The 20,939-nt window shown below is 34.3% G+C and overlaps 1 protein-coding gene across 1 annotated transcript in view; it reads left to right on the top strand.

Moving 5' to 3' along the window:
- The window catches only part of Gad1 (glutamate decarboxylase), a 153,320-nt gene that overhangs the window by 119,295 nt on the left and 13,086 nt on the right, over window positions 1-20,939 (top strand). The window contains exon 3 of the mRNA XM_090158186.1: window positions 17,672-17,905. Coding sequence (XP_090014312.1) covers window positions 17,672-17,905 — 234 coding nt within the window. The remainder of the gene's footprint in view (window positions 1-17,671; window positions 17,906-20,939) is intronic.

Genomic DNA, 20,939 nt, shown 5'->3' with positions numbered 1-20,939 from the left:
GACGTTTTAGGACTTTAATCACGCGCTATAACAGCCCACTGTTCCCTGGTCTGTCTGAGGGAAGACGAAAGAAAATGGCAGCTCGCTTGGCGAGTAGATTTCAGTAGATTAAAAAAAGATACAATTTTACGACTGATATTTTTGAGTATATTTAGACATGATCTTTCAAATAGACCCAAGTTTTACCGAAGCTGGACTTTTCCTTTAAGAAAATTTCGTCTTTTTTCATTAATTTGGAAACGAAATTACGGGTAAATAACTAAAGTCACAACCAATGAGAAATTACCCTTCGACAGGATGAATATCTCATGTAATAAAATAAACACGGAAAAATAACGGGGAAACATCAATAGAGAGCTTCTTCCTGAACACCGGTGTACTGCTGTTAGAACACTTCTACAGGCGCAAATAGGCCAAAAATAGACGAAACCGAAACGATATTTTTGATATCGTTATAAAATACGTAATTTATTTAAAACCGGAAGTAAATAATATTTTTACTGATATTCCTATACTAATATTGTTATTTGCACAAAACATGTACCTTGGCAGGCTCTCATTGTTTTTACAAAATACATTTTAGAGAGATAGTGGGGGATATAATAATGATTTTCTAAAACTATTATATCTGGAAAATATGATTTATAAATAAGTGAAAATTTCCACGTAGTGTAATTTGTACAGTTTACATTTTTATGTGGAGTAATACAGGCGGTAAATATCAAACGTGATGCGCTTTGACGGGAAGTTGGTGCCCATGACAACCCGCATCAAACATGTTATACCAAAGATGGTTACTTCTAGAAAGATATAAATTTACATTCGGAAACACGAAAACAGTATAGAATTAATTTGCAAAATATTGTTCTTAAATAATACATTTCTAAAGCATGTCGAAAAGTAGTATACTTTTGGTTAGGCTTAAAAATTGTACAAAAATAAAACCAATATTATACACGTTAAAGGGAACTCATACTCAAAGACCGCAAACGCGCTATTAAACGAACTATAAAGTTCGAATGTCAATCCAAGATGGCCTATAGCTTAACGGATTTCCTGAAACACAAAATCCGGAAGAAAAATAATACAGACGGGCTCAAAATGATGAAGAAAAAACACCCTAGTTTCAATATTTGTTCGTCGGGAAGCCGGCTTATTTGCGTTTGACACAGTCGAGAGCGGCGGCAGTCGGTACGGCGATGCCGGCGTCAGCGTAGCGGAGTGGGGCGCGCGCGGAAGCGGCAGGCGTCGGCGGAATCGCTCAGCGCGAGAGAAGTGGCTCTTGGAAAAGCCGCTTTTAAAAATCCATCGGAGGGTGAGAGGGATGATGGACCGTGTTTGGACAAGGATTAGTAAGAGCGGATTACGGCATTACGGCCGCCGGCGCCCTTTCAAGACGCGCACAATGCCGCAGACGTAAAGAGGACGTTAATTGAGGCCACACTTTGCGAGACGATTTTCCTCGAAGGTATTCGTTCCATTCCCATTATAGGGAAATTATTATGATTTAATTGCATTTAGTAAAACCGTTTTAGATCGAACCTTACGTCTCAAAGTTCTTCCAACTGATTCTCTGAGTTATCTGAACTTAACGTATAAGTCAGTTAAATGTTTAAGTTAATTTAATCTTTTAATCACGAATTAATATTTTTAGTCTTGATTTAAACTTTGTTAATCTTGATTTAATCACAAGTTAATCTGTTTAATCACGATCTAATCTTTTTAGTCTCGATTTAAACTTGTTACTCTTGATTTAATCACCAGTTTCTGTTTAATCACGATCTAATCTTTTTAGTCTTGATTTAAACTTGTTAATCTTAATTTAATTACAAGTTTCTGTTTAATCACGATCTAATCTTTTTAGTCTTGATTTTAACTTGTTAATCTTGATTTAATTACAAGTTTCTGTTTAATCACGATCTACTCTTTTTAGTCTTCATTTAAACTAGTTTATCTTGATTTAATCACAAGTTTATCTGTTTAATAACGATCTAATCTTTTAACCGCGATTTAATCGACTTAATTCTGATTAAGCCGATAATAATAATATAATATATAATAATGACAGTTTCGCCTAAGGTGGTGCTTTGGGTTTTACCTAAGTTACGATCTAAATTTTGGAATATATTTATTTTTTAAACGTGATTTAATAAGATTAATCGTGACTTAATCGGCTTAGTCGTGATTTAATCATATTAATCGGGACTTAATCGGATTAATCGCGATTAAATCATGATTTAATCCATTTAATCATCTTAATCATGATTAAATCGGATTTAAACGATCAAGTGTGCAAAATTAATCATCAAAGTTAACTGCCCATCGGATATACCAACAAAATTAAATCCGATTCCACCTTGATTTAATATTTACACCTAAAACACATTTTATTCCTATATATATTGAACTATTCTTCTTAAAACGATTTTCTTATTTTTCATAAATTATTAACTGTTAATCCAGCTATAGATCTCTTCTTTAACGGAAAATTGAAACTTTTTAATAAATAAATAACAGTTCCCTTAAAATGTTTTTATAAACTTTCTATAGAAACTTATACACTCTTAAAAACGTTGGGTTAAATGATTTTGGTTATTTCATTTTTAACTACTTTTTGAGTCGCAAATAACCCAAATGTAGTTGAAAATCTTTAAACGCAAAATTTGGGTTAAACAAAATTAGGTTGTTCTTAAGATAATATAATAGCAACCCAAAATTGGGTCATACTATCAAATTTAAAGTTCCCACGCGCCAAAGACGATATGAGCATCGGAAATGTGTCCATCGAACTTTTAAGACTGGAAATTAAAAAATTTGCGCCATTCTTGCATCGTTTCCATGAAAGGATTCTTAATTTTTGATTCTAAAGGTATAGAATATTTTTAATTTAATTTACTATTTATAATTTAAATTTTTCCGATATTTTAAATTTATTTTTTTATGTTGTGTTGATATTTCAGCAAAAGAACGTAATGAGCTCCCTTGTTTTATATTCTTTCCAGTGTGATCAAATTTATAAACCAATTTAATTGTTAATTTATAACCCAAAATTGAGTCATATATTAACCATATTTTGGGTAACTTATAAATGTAACCCAAAATATCATTATTAAAATAACCCATTTTGGGTGAAAACGAAAACCACCCAATATTTTTATTGATTAAATACTGACCCAACAATGGGTAAAAAAACAACCCAATTAATTGTTAAATTATAACCCAAAATTTAGTCATATATTAACCATATTTTGGGTTAATGTTCAACCCATATTTGGGTAACTTATAAATTTAACCCAAAATATCGTTATGAAAATAACCCGTTTTGGGTGAAAACTAAAACAACCCAATATTTTGTTTGGTTAAATACTGACCCAACAATGGGTAAAGAAACAACCCAATTTGGGTCAAAAACAACCCAATATTTTTAAGAGTGTAGAATTCTAAGGTTTACTGTATCCGATAGAGTACTTTATATTTTTTTATTGTAGGAAATACCTCCATATTTCTAGGTATATTCAATGCCTATAAAAAATGACCGAAATATCTATAAATGCCAGTCATTTTTCTATAGAATTCCTATTATATTTTTCTACAGAATTCCTATTATATTTTTCTATAGAATTACTATTATATTTTTCCATAGAATTCCTATTATATTTTTCTATATAATTCCTATTATATTTTTCCATAGAATTCCTATTATATTTTTCTATATAATTCCAATTATATTTTTCTATAGAATTCCTATTATATTTTTCTACACAATTCCTATTATATTTCTATAGAAGCATGGCAATATGCATTAACCATATGACCAACCATGTTTTTCAAAGTTAAGAGAAAATCATGTCCCGTAAAGAGCAGACAGTTAATTCAGCTGTAGTTCTATTGACTTGGGTACTTTTGTATAGTATAGAGTTTGTCAGGGAAAAGTTGGAAGTCGAGCTTGGGGTTATAGTTTAACCGCGGAAAGAGGTCAGTAGTGGTCAAGACAGAAAAGAGAGAGAGAGGGGATTGTCGGTCGTACACGGATCTAATCTCCGCCCACTGAATTAATGAGCCTTGTTCCGTCCGTCTCAGATTCGGATTTACCAAATTAACGTCGACTTAGAGGCACGGGCCAGCACGGGCTATTTCCACCCCAAAAATCGAAAGGCCACACTATAAGGTCAACCGTCTAGTCCGTTCACATCAAACAACTTTTACTGCTTGTCAGCGCTACCACAAGTGTATAATATCACTCGTAGAGAAAAGTATCAAGCTCCCTATTTTTCTAATCTTATTCGCGTGGAGCAAGTACTCTCGCCAACGTAAAACTTTTGAAACGTCTTGTTTTCTACACGGAGCAAAGAATAAATTAACGCGGCTTAGGACTAGCGAATCTAGGGAGCGCTATATTTAGTCTTTGTAGCGAAAAAGTAGTTTCCTTTCCAAAACGTCGGTTGGCAAACCTGAAACGTAGGTATAGGTCATCCTTGGTTTAAAACTTTAAACGCGAAGAGCGGGCAAGGCTTAAGGTTTTTCAAAGCGTATTGAGAAAAGTATACGGAGATATCGCCTTCAGAATCTCGATTATTGTTCGTTTGAATGTACATTTATGATAGGAAATAATAGTTTTAACATTTATTACCTTTATAATGTAGAAATTATCAAGTTCAATCAAAACGAGGCGAGTCTCAAAATTGAAAATCCCCATAAAAATCTTATGGGAATTCTACGAGCTAAATTATAAAGAATCGTCTGCATTTTTCAAATGTGTTCTCCGCTACTGCTCATGTATGAATCGAGGGGCTATCCAATCAGTCCAATGTTAGAAATTTTGTATATCTGATTTCCGATTTCAAGTGATTTCAATATTTAATTGATTAAAGTTATTAAAGCCAGTGCCGTCTTAAAGCATGGGCTAATTGGGCTTCAGCCCAGGGCCCCCGTTCAGATAGGGGCCCCGGGGGAAACTAGGTATATTGGCCTACTGTGAAGGGAAATACATGCAGTTGTAAACTATTTCACTTAGTTTTGCCTAAACTATTTTTATCTCGTCTTGTACCCTACGACACTTCACAAATTAGATTAATCTCAATTGCAACTCTGTTTGATTTAAAAGCTTAGATAGAGTTTGACTCTGTGAACGTTAGCCCAGGGCCCGAAAAAATCTTAAGACGGTACTGATTAAAGCTACTAAATTTACGTGACTTCTAGTGATTTCACTTCCAATTTGTACACCTGAAATCCCTCGGTATGAATACATCGAGAGGACTATATTTTCTGGCCACATTTCGCCTTAACAAATCTGTATCCCTCCGAATACCTCTGTTCGAAAACCAGACGTTTCACGATTTTGGGTGAGTTAGAGGCTTCTCTTAGTATAGGCTTCTTTTGTTAGTGTATTAAATGTTTACCTAAACACTTAAACGCAACATAATTTTAGGTAAAAGAGTTGTTCAGTTTCAGTTCGTAAATGTTTAGTTTTAATTTATTAATGTTATAATGATTAAATTTTAGACCATGGTTAAATATATTTGCAACGGGGAGCACGCGGGGTACTAGTCTCTCGTTCACCGTCAAATATTAAATCGTAAATTATACTAAACATTTTTTCGATTGAACGTAAATAAGTGAAAATATGAATCAACAGAGATTGGTGTAGATTTAAGTTTTTTTAAAGAGTCAAAAGTAATTGTCTTCGACGGAAATACTCTATGGCGGATCAAAATAAAATATTTCGCACGGTGGCTACGCTAGAGGGCGATACTTTACGGGCTCTTTTGGTGTAATACGGAAAAGCATTTAAGGGGTTTTCTTTAGAGCCGTCATTTGCTTTAAAACACGATCATTGGCTTATATGTCTAGCTTTAAAACATAAATTGGTTCATGTTCATATACCTAGCTTTAAAACATTTTCAATTGTATGTGTTTGAACATAAACGATAAGAACATTAAATAAGCCATGAACGTATCATAATAGTTGAAATCGGAAATATCAATTTAATGGAAACCATCAGAACGGTCCCATGTAAGAATGACCTGTAACCAATATATATGGGTTTCCAATCAAACACTACTGTGATGCTAACATTTTCATCAGAATATGAAATCATATTTAATATAATATTAATAATTTTATTATATCTTTGCTGCAATAAATGTGATAATATTTTGAAATTAAACAATTATAATATTATTAAAAAAGGAAATTAAAAAAATATTCTTTTTTCAACTTGAAAAGGTTAAGAAAATAATTTTAATGGTAATACATTCACGAAAGGTTTAACAAAAGAACATAAATATATCTGAATTTTTGCAATTTTCCAGTCTCCCACAAAACTAGGTGTTAACTGTGGCATTAGCAGCTGCACAGAACTTCGCATATAATCACACGAAATCAGGCCACATATTAATAATTCATTTTACAACCATAGTTGCTCTCTCGAAATCAGTTTCTGCCAAGGAGACGAAGCGAGGAATAAAATCATTCTTGTTTTAACAATTACCTTGGTATATATATTTATTTTCACTTAGCTTTCGTTACTTTCCCATTCCATTTCATAAATTTTTCACTAAAAATTTAAAGAAACTCAAATTTTCCAAACAACTCAAATTTTCAAAGAAACTAAATTTTTTTAAAGAACCTCAAATTTTCAAAGAACCTAAAACTTTCAAAGAACCTCAAAATTCCAAAACAAAAACTAAAATTTACAAAAAAAATCTCAAATTTTAATACATAATAAGTAATTTATCTACACTATGCTATGATGGGAGTATATATAGAACACAAAATGAACCTAAAAATTTCAATTTGTATCGTTATTTTCAACATTTTATTGTAGAATCAAATTATGACTTCCTAATAAGAAATTATAATTCTTCATAATGTTAATTAAACTTCATTATATACTCCATTGAAGTTAAAACATATATACAATAGATTATCAACACGAAACATAATATCATCAATGTTTAGCTTATAGGGTTAGCATTTGACCAAGACAAGAGGTTTAAATCAACTTGTACGTTAACATCCGTGTGTTAAAACGTTTTCTATTCAATTTCCCATGGATCCAGAATGTTAAAGATATCCATTGTACTTGAACAGCGAACTTCATTAAAAATAACTCAGCACAAAATTTTTACATTTTTAATTCATCTGTTCAGCCGTGATGCTGTGTATGCTTTCTAGGTTTCAATTTTACGGTTTAAACGGATACCTATCTCATAATATCAGAAGTAAATGAACTAAAGTTATCGAAATAGCGCTAAGAATCGGAAGGCGTTTTCCTGATGAAAATGCTGAGAAAATCGTGTCAAATAAAAGCTAATTTCCATCCCTGTATTTTGACGCGATAAATTGAACTTGGGAATTGTGGGTATAGCTATTTCTATGCATATAAAATGGTTTCATAAAAACAATAACGTTTTATATTCGGCCTAGAAGCGCGAAAAATTTCTAATTCGAGGTCAAAATGTAACTTCATAAGGAAAACGCCTCCAACATGGTGAGTATAGCAGTCTGATAACTTCGGTTCATTTACTTCTGATAATATATCTATATACTTTTGGTAATATATCAATCATCCACCTCTTATAAAAGAAGTGACGTAACTTATAAGGTTGGGAAGCGTATTGAAACAATGCTTGGAAACGGAATTAATACAGAGATTAGAGACCTGCCGTCAAAGCTCCGATATTAGGCCCTGGAGGCAGCTAAAACAAATCTCAAATTTTGGATGACAAAAAAGGACTTAAAAGGACCGCGACATTCTGGTACATATTGAAACAAGAGAAAAGGGAAGTTTTTTGAAACCCGAGGCGATGTTTCAAACTTGCAACGAAGGGGGACTTGAAACGATGAAAAAGTTTCATTAAATTCGATGAACGAGGGACAACATTTGCCGACAAGAAGAATCGACTTCGAACAAAAACTAATAAAGGGAAAAAGTTGAGATCCATATCGAACTTAATGTGTTCAATTGAAAATTAATGGTATATAAGAAACATCTTTTTAAGCAATGGAAACAGCTAACGCTACTTTAAACTTTCTAGTATGGTGTTTCTATGTACAAGATTTTCCCCCCAAATACCAGAATCTGAGAACATTTGAAAAATGGATTTTGATGCTTTATATCAAGATTTTTAGATTTGATTTTGAGATCTATTTAAACTAGGTTTCAGAGTCTTAAGCAAAAACACGAGAACCACCAATGGTCTAGAGAGTGAGGAGTAAAAACGCGAACAAGTAAAGAGACCAAGAAGTGGGGGAGAAAACTAAGCTTTATTGGGGCTTAAGTTAATTTCAAGTTTTTTTACTTACTTTGCGACTTAATTTAATTTAGATTTCATAATTTTAAGTTAATTTCAAGGTTTTTATCCCTACTTTGAGATTGATTTTACTTCAAATTTAATAATTTTAATTTCATTTCAAAATTTGTATCCCTACTTTGAGACTAATTTTACTTCAGATTTAATAATTTTTAATTTAGTTCCATAATTCCCAGCGAAAGAAACGAGAACCAACGTTGATTTGAAATTGTAGCCATGACTTCGGGACTAATTTCACAGTAAAACGTAGTACACTTCTCCATTTAATTTCAAGATTTTTAAAATATATTTTCGCCAGAGGCTAACCACTTCCTTAAATTCTGTACACCGATTACAGCGAGAACAGCCGGAGCCGTATTGGCACCTTGTGGGTCCCTGGGCCCAAGCTTTTTTTGGTGCCCCGTTTCAGAGGCGAGCTAGTCACTCGCGTAATTTATAATTGACAAATTGCTGAAAAATACAATTTCATTGTAGTCTTTGCGGATATTTTAGTAACGTTAATAAATGATTGCTTTACATGGTATCGAAAAATGTGGACGCATTTACTAAAATTACCCCGTAAAAAAATTATGAAAAGTAAATGATAAAATATTTCTACTTTTAATTTTTTCGAAACCTCCTGGTGGCCCTAGTAGGCTTGGTGCCCTAGTAGGCTTGGTGCCCTATGCCCTGTGAAATCATTGTGAATTGAAGGAGATTTGAATTTAAGTTCAGTGTATAATTTTTGATATTTCATTTATTAGTGTAATTTTGGTACTTCTTTTCTTTATATTTGTGTAATTTGTAACTTTATAAGGAATGTGTTTGACCCCTTTTTTCTTCAAAAATAGCCTAAAATCCAAGAGAGAAACCGTTCTTGGGCCGAATTCTGAAGCCCCTTTCTTAATCCCCTCTTAACAGGTACTTCCCCCTAGCTCCCCACTAGTCCCTCTGACCTTCAACTAGCGTAAAATAAAACCCATTTTATTCTGTTTCTACTGTGTATTGTGTTATATTGTGGAAAGCGAAGTTTTCCACGTTTTTTGTTTGCCTCCTTTCGGGCAGAATTCTCCAGTGGCCCGACGAGAAGGGTCACTATTTTCAACCCGCAATAAATCAATTTTTATTAAAACATCGTATCGTTATTTCAAATTTCAATTAGGAGTTATCTACAATCTAGAAAATTTAGGAGAATAAACCCAACAAATTTTTCAGTCGGTTTGGGGGTTTAATTACGCATAGCTCTCCCTACAAGTTAAATTAATATTTAGGGCGCGGAAATAAAGAAAAGTCCCTAAGTATTCTTCATACCCAGGCCTAGTCGGCCTATTGGGTAATCCGGCCCTGAGTACAGACTACGGGCTTGTACACGGATAGTGGTCAGCCCCTCGTCTTTTCTTCACATGCAGTAATACACTCCTTAAATTTTGAGCCATGATACTTTGAGAGAAAAATAAATATATTACATACTCCATGCACTGTATAATACATAATGACGTGTACTGCAGGAAAATACGAAACTATCCCTGGTAAAGGTAACTTGATACGTATGCCATTCGGGGGAGGCTGTGATTTAAGCTTATCAGTAAGGTGAGAAGGATGACGAGCTCGCAATGATCATTTTATAGCGGAGCGACGGGACGAAATCAGCGATACCGGGATGGTGTACCCGCTTGAAGCCGGATGCGGACACCGAAGGAAGTGTTGCCCGAAGCGAAAGAGGGACCACCGTTTATGGGCCTAGACTTATCAGTGAAGCCAGCCATGGCTATTAGTTAGTCGTATCGCGTTACCAAGGAACCGCACCCCTCTGTACAGCGGAGGGAACGACAGAGAACCGTATGTTTGCGACGATAAGGGCTCTTATCCATTAATCTTAACGGTCAGAAATATGCCAACTTTGTCGAATATAAGTTATCAATTTGTGTTATAGCGATATTTTTCATGCGCGAACGAGTTACATCAGAAGTATATAATCACTCTTTTACCAGAGAAGTGAAATGACTTGACCTTTGCCTATGGCCAATATGCTGATATGCTTTTTTCCCAATTAGAAAAAGTATGGGTGACGTATTATAAAGATACATCAAATAACCTTGATGAAATCATAGCAAAGATATATTTGATCCAATTACAATGAATGAAATTAATCTTTATTACGATTTGACCAAGATTATTTGATCTCAAACACGATATATCTTGTGTTATATTTGATCCAATTAAAATGAATCAAATAATCTTGGTCAAATCGTAATAAAGATTAATTTCATTCATTGTAATTTGATCAAATATAACACAAGATATATCGTTTTTGATATCAAATAATCTTGGTCAAATCGTAATAAAGATTAATTTCATTTATTGTAATTGGATCAAATATAACATATTTTGGATGGCAATTTTGGATCAAAATTGAATTTAGATCTGCCCAATTTTTTATATATTTTTGAAATCAAATTGATCCACTACTTACGCAAGGGCATCTAGACTATAAAAATAAAACGTTTACCTTTTCACGCAAGAGATATAGACTGTAATATAAACAAACATTTTTTTTCTGAAACTTACTTCTCTTTAAAAGGTATACTATATACTTCTGGTTAGACTCGAACTTAAGCAAAGAAGTGTATAGATCAGGTAAAAGGTTTACCCAAAAATGTAAATTATACTTGATGTCGAAAATCGAAATCGCCTGGAGTTGAAAAAACCGCCAACCTCCGAACTGCAAAAGACCTACGTTAAATCGAGGTTAATGTAAATATTTGTAAATTATTATAACCCGAGTTTTTGAAGATGATGGATATGAAAAAATTCAAATATTAAACCGACCAGTATTAACTTTATATAAAATAGCGAAAGTTATAACAACCTATTTAAATAAAATAAAAAAAAATCCATTCGGGATAGTATAGAATCCTGCGTAGTTCAACTTTTAGACAAAGTTAAAATTAGATGAACAATAACAAATATAAACATTACTTCCAAATAAAAACAACATGCCACTGACATATAACTACACACAATACCATAAATGTATTAAATATATTTTAAATATTAAATTAAATTTGAACAAATTTTCAAATCATCCCGTACGTAAACTTAATAAACTCAAGAGGAATTTGATCGAAAATGAATTTCTCAAGTTACCTGGTTTTGGAAATAACATAGCGAAACGGGAACACGTTAATTTAAATTAATTTTTAGACAAAACGAATTTTTCGAGTTACCTGGTTTTGGAAAGCGAACGAGTATCATTTGGCACGAAATTCAAATATCACAATAGTGGGATCCGCAGAATTGGCCAGAAATCTCACTTAAAATTAAAATTTCTTAATGCAACAGAAATAAGTAGTTTAGAATGGAAATTGATCATAAATGTGAAACGCTTAGAATATAAGCTAATCGGATATGTAAAACATTTATAATATAAGTTAATCAGATATGTAAAACATTTAGAATATACGTTAATCAGAAATAAGAACATTTAGATGGAAATTAATCAGAAATGGGAACATTTAGATGGAAATTAATCAGAAATGGGAACATTTAGATGGAAATTAATCAGAAATGTGAAACGTTTAGAATATACGTTAATCAGAAATGGGAACATTTAGTATGGAAATTAATCAGAAATGTGAACCGTTTCGAATGAAAATGAATTAAATCAGAAATGTGAACCGTTGCGAATGAAAATTAATTAAATCAGAAATGTGAACCGTTCCACTGAAATAAAACTTTCTAAGACTTATGACGAAAGTTAATTAAAATATATGCCCCATCCCTTAGCCGTAAAATTTTATAATGATAATTTTAAAAAATTAACAAAGCTTATATTCAACGAATTTCAATTGATTTTACCATTAAGAAAGGAAGTAATGAGAGTCAAATTTTCGAGATGGGAGATGAAAATTGTAAGCCTCATTTTCTATTCAGTAGAATCACTGGTTTCGAGTTCCGAAAACTAGATGGCGCTTTCCCATCTACGCGCGTATCTTACCCAGATTAGATCAAAAATGGTGAGATATGACTTAAAGGTATCTTAAAATCTATTTTAAATTTAAATAGCTCGGGCTTATACGAACTAAGCCTTAATATTAAAATCGCGACGCGAAAGCCGACGGAGTGTTATATTTTGTTCAGATTTGAAGAGGGCTTAAGTCAGCCTGCAACACCCGAGTGGGGGGCGCGCTCCTATTTCAAACACCTCGGTGAACAGCGAACCGAGCAACCCCAGAAGAGGTACAGCCTGTACTCCGAAAGCCCTCGGTGGAACCAGCGCGAACGCAATCTCCGCAACAGTAACCATCCTCCGTGAATAGAGAGTCGGAAGCCAGGACAGTTTTGATGGAGAGTTCTCGTATTACGGTGGATGAGGCCCATTTAATTAATTTTGTCCCCTCTCGCCTACAGCCCCATCTAGCGAGAATATAACGAGGTGCGGTCTCTCATCTACTCGTCCTTCAATGTCCGAATCAGTCGCCCAACTCCCCGTCCGACCGGGGTAACTGGAGATGACCCGATGCTGGCTGATATACACCCAACTTTTTCTCAATTGAAACTTTCTGATTAGAGCTTCTGTCCCTGGCGAACATTTTCGACGAAATTTGGCGTTCAATTTTAGAGCGGAAGTGACTATCCTGGTGGTTTGACACTTCGCCGAGCGTTATGATCTGATTAATGGTCTCAAGTTCGCGCTAAATTAAATGCCGTCGGCTTTGTCACCTTGGATTTCTTTTTATAAAGTCTGTACCTTCTCACGTGACGTCATCATATCTCTATAAAAAAAAGGCTAGTAGTGTCCTTATTATTTTCCCTTTGATGCCATGCCTTTAAACCATGGTCGTCATCTTGGCCAAATTTGGACGAACAAATAAACCATGTATTGGTAAAATGTTCGAAAAATCTTCACTCTAGGATAAAATTGTCATTATCGTAGGTTTTGTCTGTGTTTTACAATTTAAGCGTGCTCATTTTTTATCTACCAAAAATTGCTGATTTTCTTCAAATTGATGAAATTTCAGTTTACTTATTATTACACCTTTGCCTTTTTTATCATATACACTACTGTTAAGATAGAAAACTTTGTGAATATCGGCTGATTTTACCACCGATATAATCGGTCACGAATAGCTGATATATAGGCTGTATACCATATCGTTTAATCCCTTAGAATAATATTGATGCACTTCGCGTAAGCTATGTAAAAGGTTAAATGATGTTATGTTAATTAAGTTACCGTAGAAGTATATATTTAGCTCGAGGTAAATTTAAAATACGTTATTTTCCCGTCGAGCGGCAGAGGCATTTACCCAAACCGTTTGAAAATGTTCTCCAACTAACGACTTAAACTTAAATAAAAAATAAAACCTTGTTGAGATTAACGGTAATAGTGAGTGCAGGGAGCTGTTGGCTCGCGTGGCATGAAGTGCTTGAAACCACCCTCCTACGCATTGTAACCCGGCATTAAAAGTCACTAGATGGCTAGGAGCTACTGGTGGTGCCTTGGGTATTAGCCTAGCTGATTATTATTATTAAACCAGATTTCGTTGACGTAATAACGTTCCTATATGACATGTAAGCGGTATCTTACGAAGGTGCGCGTTTCAAGAAAATAAAATTAGCAGCATTACGATACTTATCAATGAGAAATATATTATTTATTTCTGATGTTACCTAATTTATTAATTTATAACGATAGCTTAAAAAACGCTAGAAGTTTGGTCTATTATTGGCCTATTGACGCCTGTAGAAGTGTTCTAACAGCAGTACACCGGTGTTCAGGGAGAAGAAAAGTTTGCAAAATAAAAAAATTCCAAAATATTGCCATTAATTATCTCGAAGATATATATATATATATATAATACCTCTCATTACCGTCAACTTTACAGCTATAATTACGCACTTAACCTTAATTAATTAAAATATTTCCATCGACAAAATGACGTTCATCATTTTACTGTATAGGAGACGTAAACAAACCCAATAATACAGCCTAGACATCCGGAAATCTCGAAATTCTGGATGAGCACTACCAGTGGATAGAAGGGGCTAATTGCTTTTCCACGCTCAATCCTTAACTATTACTAACGGCATTGTTATTATGAGCAACAAGAGAGAAGGAAGGAGAGGAGTGACTGAGAAGAAAGTTGGTAACAACGCGGGTCCGCGTAGAAGGGCGCCCAATTGACAAGCTGTCCGAAACGTCAGAATTAGAGACACGAGAAACGTGACCCCAGAAAGGTTTTTGGGCCCCCTCCTTCTCCCCGCCTTTCCCTCCGCAAACACAGCGCCCCCATCCGGAACAATATACAAGCCATAAAAGAATTGGGGGTGCATAGCATGCGCTTCTGATTCCTCTCGGAGACGAGTGAAAAAAAGGCGACAACCAATTTCGTCTTGAATGGCGCACTCATTACAGATCTATTGCTTGTCATTTATAAGAGATGTCGCGGCCAAAGTCACAATGCGACCGTAAAAAACGATATTCGGATAGGGAAAAAACTAAGCATTAGTTTTTCTGCTCTTACAATAGTAGCATAAACAACATAGTTAAGGATGACCAAGAATGTATATTGGGATACAATGACTCCAATAAAGACTAATGAACGTGGCTTGTAATGCGCTCCGTTTATTTTGTACTTTGAGATAATGAATATAATAAGGCGATTTTTAGCCTTGCTCCTAATCCTTATACTCTTAGACAGTAGTTCCCAAACTTTTCCCCCCTTTTGTATCTGAAAAAAATCCGCGAAATCCCTAGTGGGGGCGCAAATCTGGGTTTTTGGTTTTTTTATAGCGAAAAAACCCCGGATTTAATTTCTCAAATAAAATTGTGTAGCAGAACTCGCGAAACATTGAACACAATTTTAGACTAAACTAAAAATAAATAGCCTCCCACGAAAACGGAAGATAATTAATACCGAAGATAGTATGTGCTCACCGTCTAACTACAACAAGTAAAATGAAGCCTCAATTAACAGCATATCATTTACGTGCTACAAATGTAAGCCCTATTTATCGTTATCGATTTCATTTCATTTTCAAATCGCTATCTAGCTAGATTCTTCATTTGGTGCTATTTTTTATACAATTAATAATTTACTTTGAAATTTAATATTATGGAGTACATGGTCTATGGTTGCCGCATTGCTAAATTTGGTCTATGTTTGGCCTACTGGCGCCTGTAGAAGTGTTCCAACAGCAATACACTGGTGTACACGGAGAAGAGAAATACAAACAAAAAAAATGACTTCCAGATGTATGACTGGAAAAAAAGGATATTTTTATTCAATCGCATTTTAGGGAACCAACGAGATTTATTTCAGGATGTGATTGGTATTGGTCGCAAAGCTAAAAATAATCTCGACATTTTCCTAAACACAAATGAATACATAATTATGGTTACACAAACACGAATAAGAAAAAAAAAATAAGAGTAGATTTGAAACTAAGATTTCTTAGTTCAGTGACTTTGAAAAATATGTAAATAGCTCCATCCGGTTATGGGCTATAACTTATAAGTTTAAGGCTGCGAATTAAAAGTGGGCCACTGTATAAATGAAAATAGGCCACTTCTTTAAATGAAATATTGCGACGGTGGAATTTGTAACACCTCGCGGTATCAAACTTGCTTTGTTTTAGTAATTTTTTTATAGTTGTTAAAATTTCCGGAAAATTTTCCGAATTGCGCAAACTTTTCCCGAAATCGGAATAACAAAAAATTGAAACATTACTTTTTAAGGGTTTTTATTCTAGACTAGAGGTTTAGTTTTGTATCGAAAAAACGAGGCGAAAATTCAGCTAAATTTAGATTAGTGAACAATATTAGACTAATCATGGAATAAAAAACCTTTTTTATTTTATTTTTTTCGGGAAAATACAAAATTACAACTTACAACTGTAATTCCTAGGATAAATTATGTAATTTTTAAGGTAAATACGAAATGTTTCTCAGTTTTTGAAAAACTAGGAAATAATAATGGTTCCGAAAAGGGGATATTTGAACGGCGTGAAAGGGAACTTTAATTTGCACGATATAGCATCACTGACGGGACGTCACTGTAGAGAGGCGGCGCGCGGATCGAGGCGCGTCGGCAGCCGCTGGAATCGGGTTGAATCGGAGGCAACAGCCGCGTTTGACGAAGCGAGGCGAAAGAGGTCCGCTTATCTCGCCCGGGCAGAGTCAGAAGCCGCTTCCAGTTTCCTCCTTTCAATAAATATCGCGGGCAGAGGGCGCTCAAAGCCGGCACACGCCAAGATCAAGATGCCACGCTTCGTGCGCCCGTTCCTTTTTTATGACGTCGCTGCCCCTAAAAGTCACTCTTCACCCGACACTCTCCTACAATTTTTCCTACGATTAGAAAAAAATGGGGCTAATCCCGAGGGATGAAAAACCTTAGAAAGAGCGGTGCCCGCCGGGAAATATCGAAAATAATAGCTTTATGTTATAGTTATCGTTACAAAGGCTTAACTTATAAGATTCCATTAAGCGGTGTAAACAAAAAATATTGTAAGATTGTGGGATAAACGCTTCAACAAAAATACTTAGCTCATCTTCTTGAGCATGCTGTGAGACGTTTTAAGAGAATAACTCTAAGCTTTGGAAAATGTCCAGAGAAATCATAGTTGTATGTCCGGTCGTGGTAGCACAAACTCTATCTTGGACTTTGATAAGAATTCTATTGAAACTTCTATTTCATTTTAGTTTTTCTATCAATTTGGTTTTTCTCAGTATTATCAAACGGTATTCGCGACCGAAACGAGTCTAGGTGGCGTAACGACGCTAGCTTCTCAGAGGTTGTGCCTATGATCTGGCATCTGCTACAGACAATATAAAAATTACGTTTTTTTTTCTTAAATAACCATGCAAAAATCATATTAAAAGGCAAATATATTATTTATAAAGTCAAATTTACGAATAACGATGATGAAAAACTATTAACGTCTGCTTTAACCGCTACCTTTCTAGCTTTAAAGTGGGCGTTGCGATAGTTTTCGGTCGCGAATTTTTTTCCCGTTATAAATGAAAACAAAAACGTATTTAGACTACATGATTTCTCAAACGGAAACATCCCATTTTTATTATTTATTTTAATTACGGAACGACTTCATAAATAAATAGAGTCTACAGCAATAATGTTAAATTAATTGGTTACTGATGCGCTATCGCCATCTGGTGCTACTTTGGTACAACATTAATATTAAAAATTAGTTTTATAATTCCTAATTTTAATTAAAATTAATATAATTAACAAAAGACATAGGCTTATATTCTAATGAAGGTTCTTTTCCTGATTTCCACGTCAAGTTAATTTTTCTACGCAATCAAAGAATTAAGTAACCATTCGGAACTTTTGTTTCTTCATTGCCGCGACAGACCTGTTTCCGGTGGCCAAAGATGGCGATGTTACGAGGGAATTCCTGCAGAGGGTGGTCGACACTTTGCTGGAGTACATCGACAAATCCATGGACCGTTCCAACAAGATCCTGGACTTCCACCAACCAAACCAACTCAAGGAAATCTTCGACTTCGACATTCACCCTGAAGCCATGAATTTGGACCAACTACTAGTCGATTGCAAAGACACCCTGAAGTACCAAGTCAAAACAGGTACGTGCTAAAATATGCCCAAACTTACCATTAAAGAGATAATCAAATGTTTCGTTATTTGGGGGTAGTCTTTGTGGGAATAATCCTAATTTTGCATTTGGTGGTAGGTATAGAGGCTCCTACAGACTTTATACCCTGAAAGTAAGTCAGTAGCTCTCCGAGTAGCAAAAATATGAAATCCTTTGATCCATCACGAAAATCTTACTTTATACTCCCTTTAAGTGACATTTACAGCAAGCTACAACCGTAGTTTTGAAATCCTGCCAATCGCGTGTCCTTAGCGTAATTTTTCTAAGACAGAATTGTAGATACACTTTTTTCATTATGAACATAACCTGGCTGTGGAAAATTGAGGTTTGATTACTGATTCGAACAAATCTTGACGAAACAATTCGGTTATGAGTAAAACTGGTATGTTCGTACCAACTGCAATTTATCTAAGCTGATATATTGTTTCTTCGTGTACCTTGGTTTCTCAAATCCCTTGGCAATCAAGTGCTCTATACGAATCGATTAGAAAAAAGAGTTCAAAACTAAACTATAAATTTATCAGTTTTAACTGTCGTAGGATCCTGTCTATAGTAAACCAAATCTATCTTTATACATATATAGAAATATATATGAAAAATATTCTTAAGTTTACTTAACCAAGTTTTATATATAAAAAAAAAGTCTGAAAAAGTAATTTAGTTGATAATTTTTCTCGACTGAAATCGTCCAATAGTAATTTCGTCGAAAATTTTATTGGCAACGAAGGTACCTTTTGAGAGAATTTCGTGACCAATTCCGATGACATTACGGTATGTAATTTCGTCGAAAACGACATTGATACAGATACACATTCATAAAAGAGTTTTCCAAACTGACTAATCTGACGAAAAAACCGATATATATATCCCATATCGAAAAACTTTTTATATACACTACAAAAAGACGTAAGTTGAAATGAGCGAAAATTGGGGACGTTGGAGCCATCATTTCGGGGACAGAGAGTTGAGTCGGGGTGGGCGGATGGGTGCACCCCTCCTGCCCCGAAGAGAGTGAGGGAAAAAAGGGATCCGATTTAATAACGGTACTCGGGCCAAGATGGCGCTGACAGTGGCAAGAAAAGTGGCGTTATTTATGGCCTCCAATTACTGACAATTTCATGGTAGGCGAACTAGGAGCCCCCGTTCCCAGAGTTCCCTCTGTTCCCTCTGTACCCGGGAAAAAGGGAAGTGGTCGTCATCCACATAGAACCATACATTATCCACCGAATTTCTCTTTGTAGCAAAGCGGATTTCGTTTCTGAATTGATGGAAGAGATTTAGAAGTTAACCGTATTATTAAAATGTCTGCATTGTTGGACCAAATTAAAATCAGAATCCGGATCTATAATTTCACATTATACTGTTTGATGGGAATCAGCGCAAAATAATTTTTGGTTGGAGATAATAAGCCAAGCGTAGGTTTTTTGGATCATTTAATAATCAGTGAAATATAGGATTAGTTTGACTAGGAATCATTGAAATATAGGATTATTTTGACTAGGAATCATAGAAATATAGGTTTTATAGAATAATATATATATATATATATAGGGTCAATGGAGGTAAGTGTGATCAGGGGGTAAGTGTGATCACCCCTAATTATTTCCCCAAATAATATTATAACATAATATTTGATGAATGGATATTGAAATATACTTAATTGTACACTTTTTGTATATTTTCAATACTAATTTGAATTAAATTTAGTTTTTAAATATTTTAGTTGAAAAAATTTTATACTCTTCTACTCCTGTTTAGAGATTTTATGCCCAAAAGAAAAGTTCTGTAAATTTTTTTCTAACTGACAAACCGATATTACATTTTGGATTTTGTAGTCTGCTTAACCTTTTACCTGCTAGGAAAATTTGGTGTTTTTGCTAACATTTTGAGGTTTTCAAAATTTAATCTGAAAAAGGTCTTTCAAAATTTGCGGTGCGGGGTAAGTGTGACCACACGAAGATATTATGTTACAGCTATGAAAAAAATTGAGCTTTATTGGGACACCATATTTATGCGCTGTATGCAATTTCATTGCGATTGATCAAGGATTTCACTAGATCACAATTAACCAACCTTCCTATCACACTTGACCCGCATTTTGGGGTAAGTGTGACCACACGAAGATATTATTTTAGATCTACGAAAAAAATATAGCTTTATTGGGACAACATTTTTAACCTCTGTGTGCAAATTTATTGCGATTGGTCAAGGATTTCAAGTGATCACAATTACCCCACCCCCATATCACACTTGCCCCGCAATTTGGGGGTAAGTGTGATCAGTAACGGAGTTAAATTAAATAATAAATATTTATATCACTATTTAATTGATATTATATTTGATTGCGTGGTTGTGTAGGATAAAGTGGCCGTATTAATTGTACCAATTCTTAAGAGGGTGCTATTTTTAGTTTAAGAGTAATTTTAGGTAAACGCCAAAAAAAAATATTTTGATCACACTTACCTCCATTGACCCTATATATATATATATATTATAGATAATACTCATCGAGATAGGCTTTAGGAATTAGATCAGAATCCACAAAATAGATTTTAGGAATTAGATCAGAATCCACAAAATAGATTTTGGAAATTAGATCAGAATCCGAAAAATAATTTTACTCCGATCAGAATCCGCTAAATAGTAATTAGATCTAAATCATCCGTGAAATAGATTTTGGGAATTAAATCTAAATCATCCGTGAAATAGATTTTGGGAATTAGATCTAAATCATCCGTGAAATAGATTTTGGGAATTAGATCTAAATCAACCGCAAAATAGGTTTTGGGAATTAGATAAGAATCCGCAAAATAGGTTTTGGGAATTAGATCTGAACTCGTGAAATAGATTTAGGGAATTATTTGTGAATTCGTGAAATGAGTTTAGGGAATTAGATGTGAATTCGTGAAATGAGTTTAGGGAATAGTTCTTTTTATAAAGTAACGTGGCCTTCTTGTTTAAATGTTGCTCTTACGTCACAATCTTACTTTCACAAGCCTACTAGC

This window comes from Leiobunum rupestre, chromosome 9, assembly GCF_980474605.1.
Source record: "Leiobunum rupestre chromosome 9, qqLeiRupe1.1.hap1, whole genome shotgun sequence".
Classification (NCBI taxonomy): Eukaryota; Metazoa; Arthropoda; class Arachnida; order Opiliones; family Sclerosomatidae; genus Leiobunum; species Leiobunum rupestre.
Note: the sequence above shows the minus strand (reverse complement) of the source record. Positions and strands in the feature narration are given on the sequence as shown.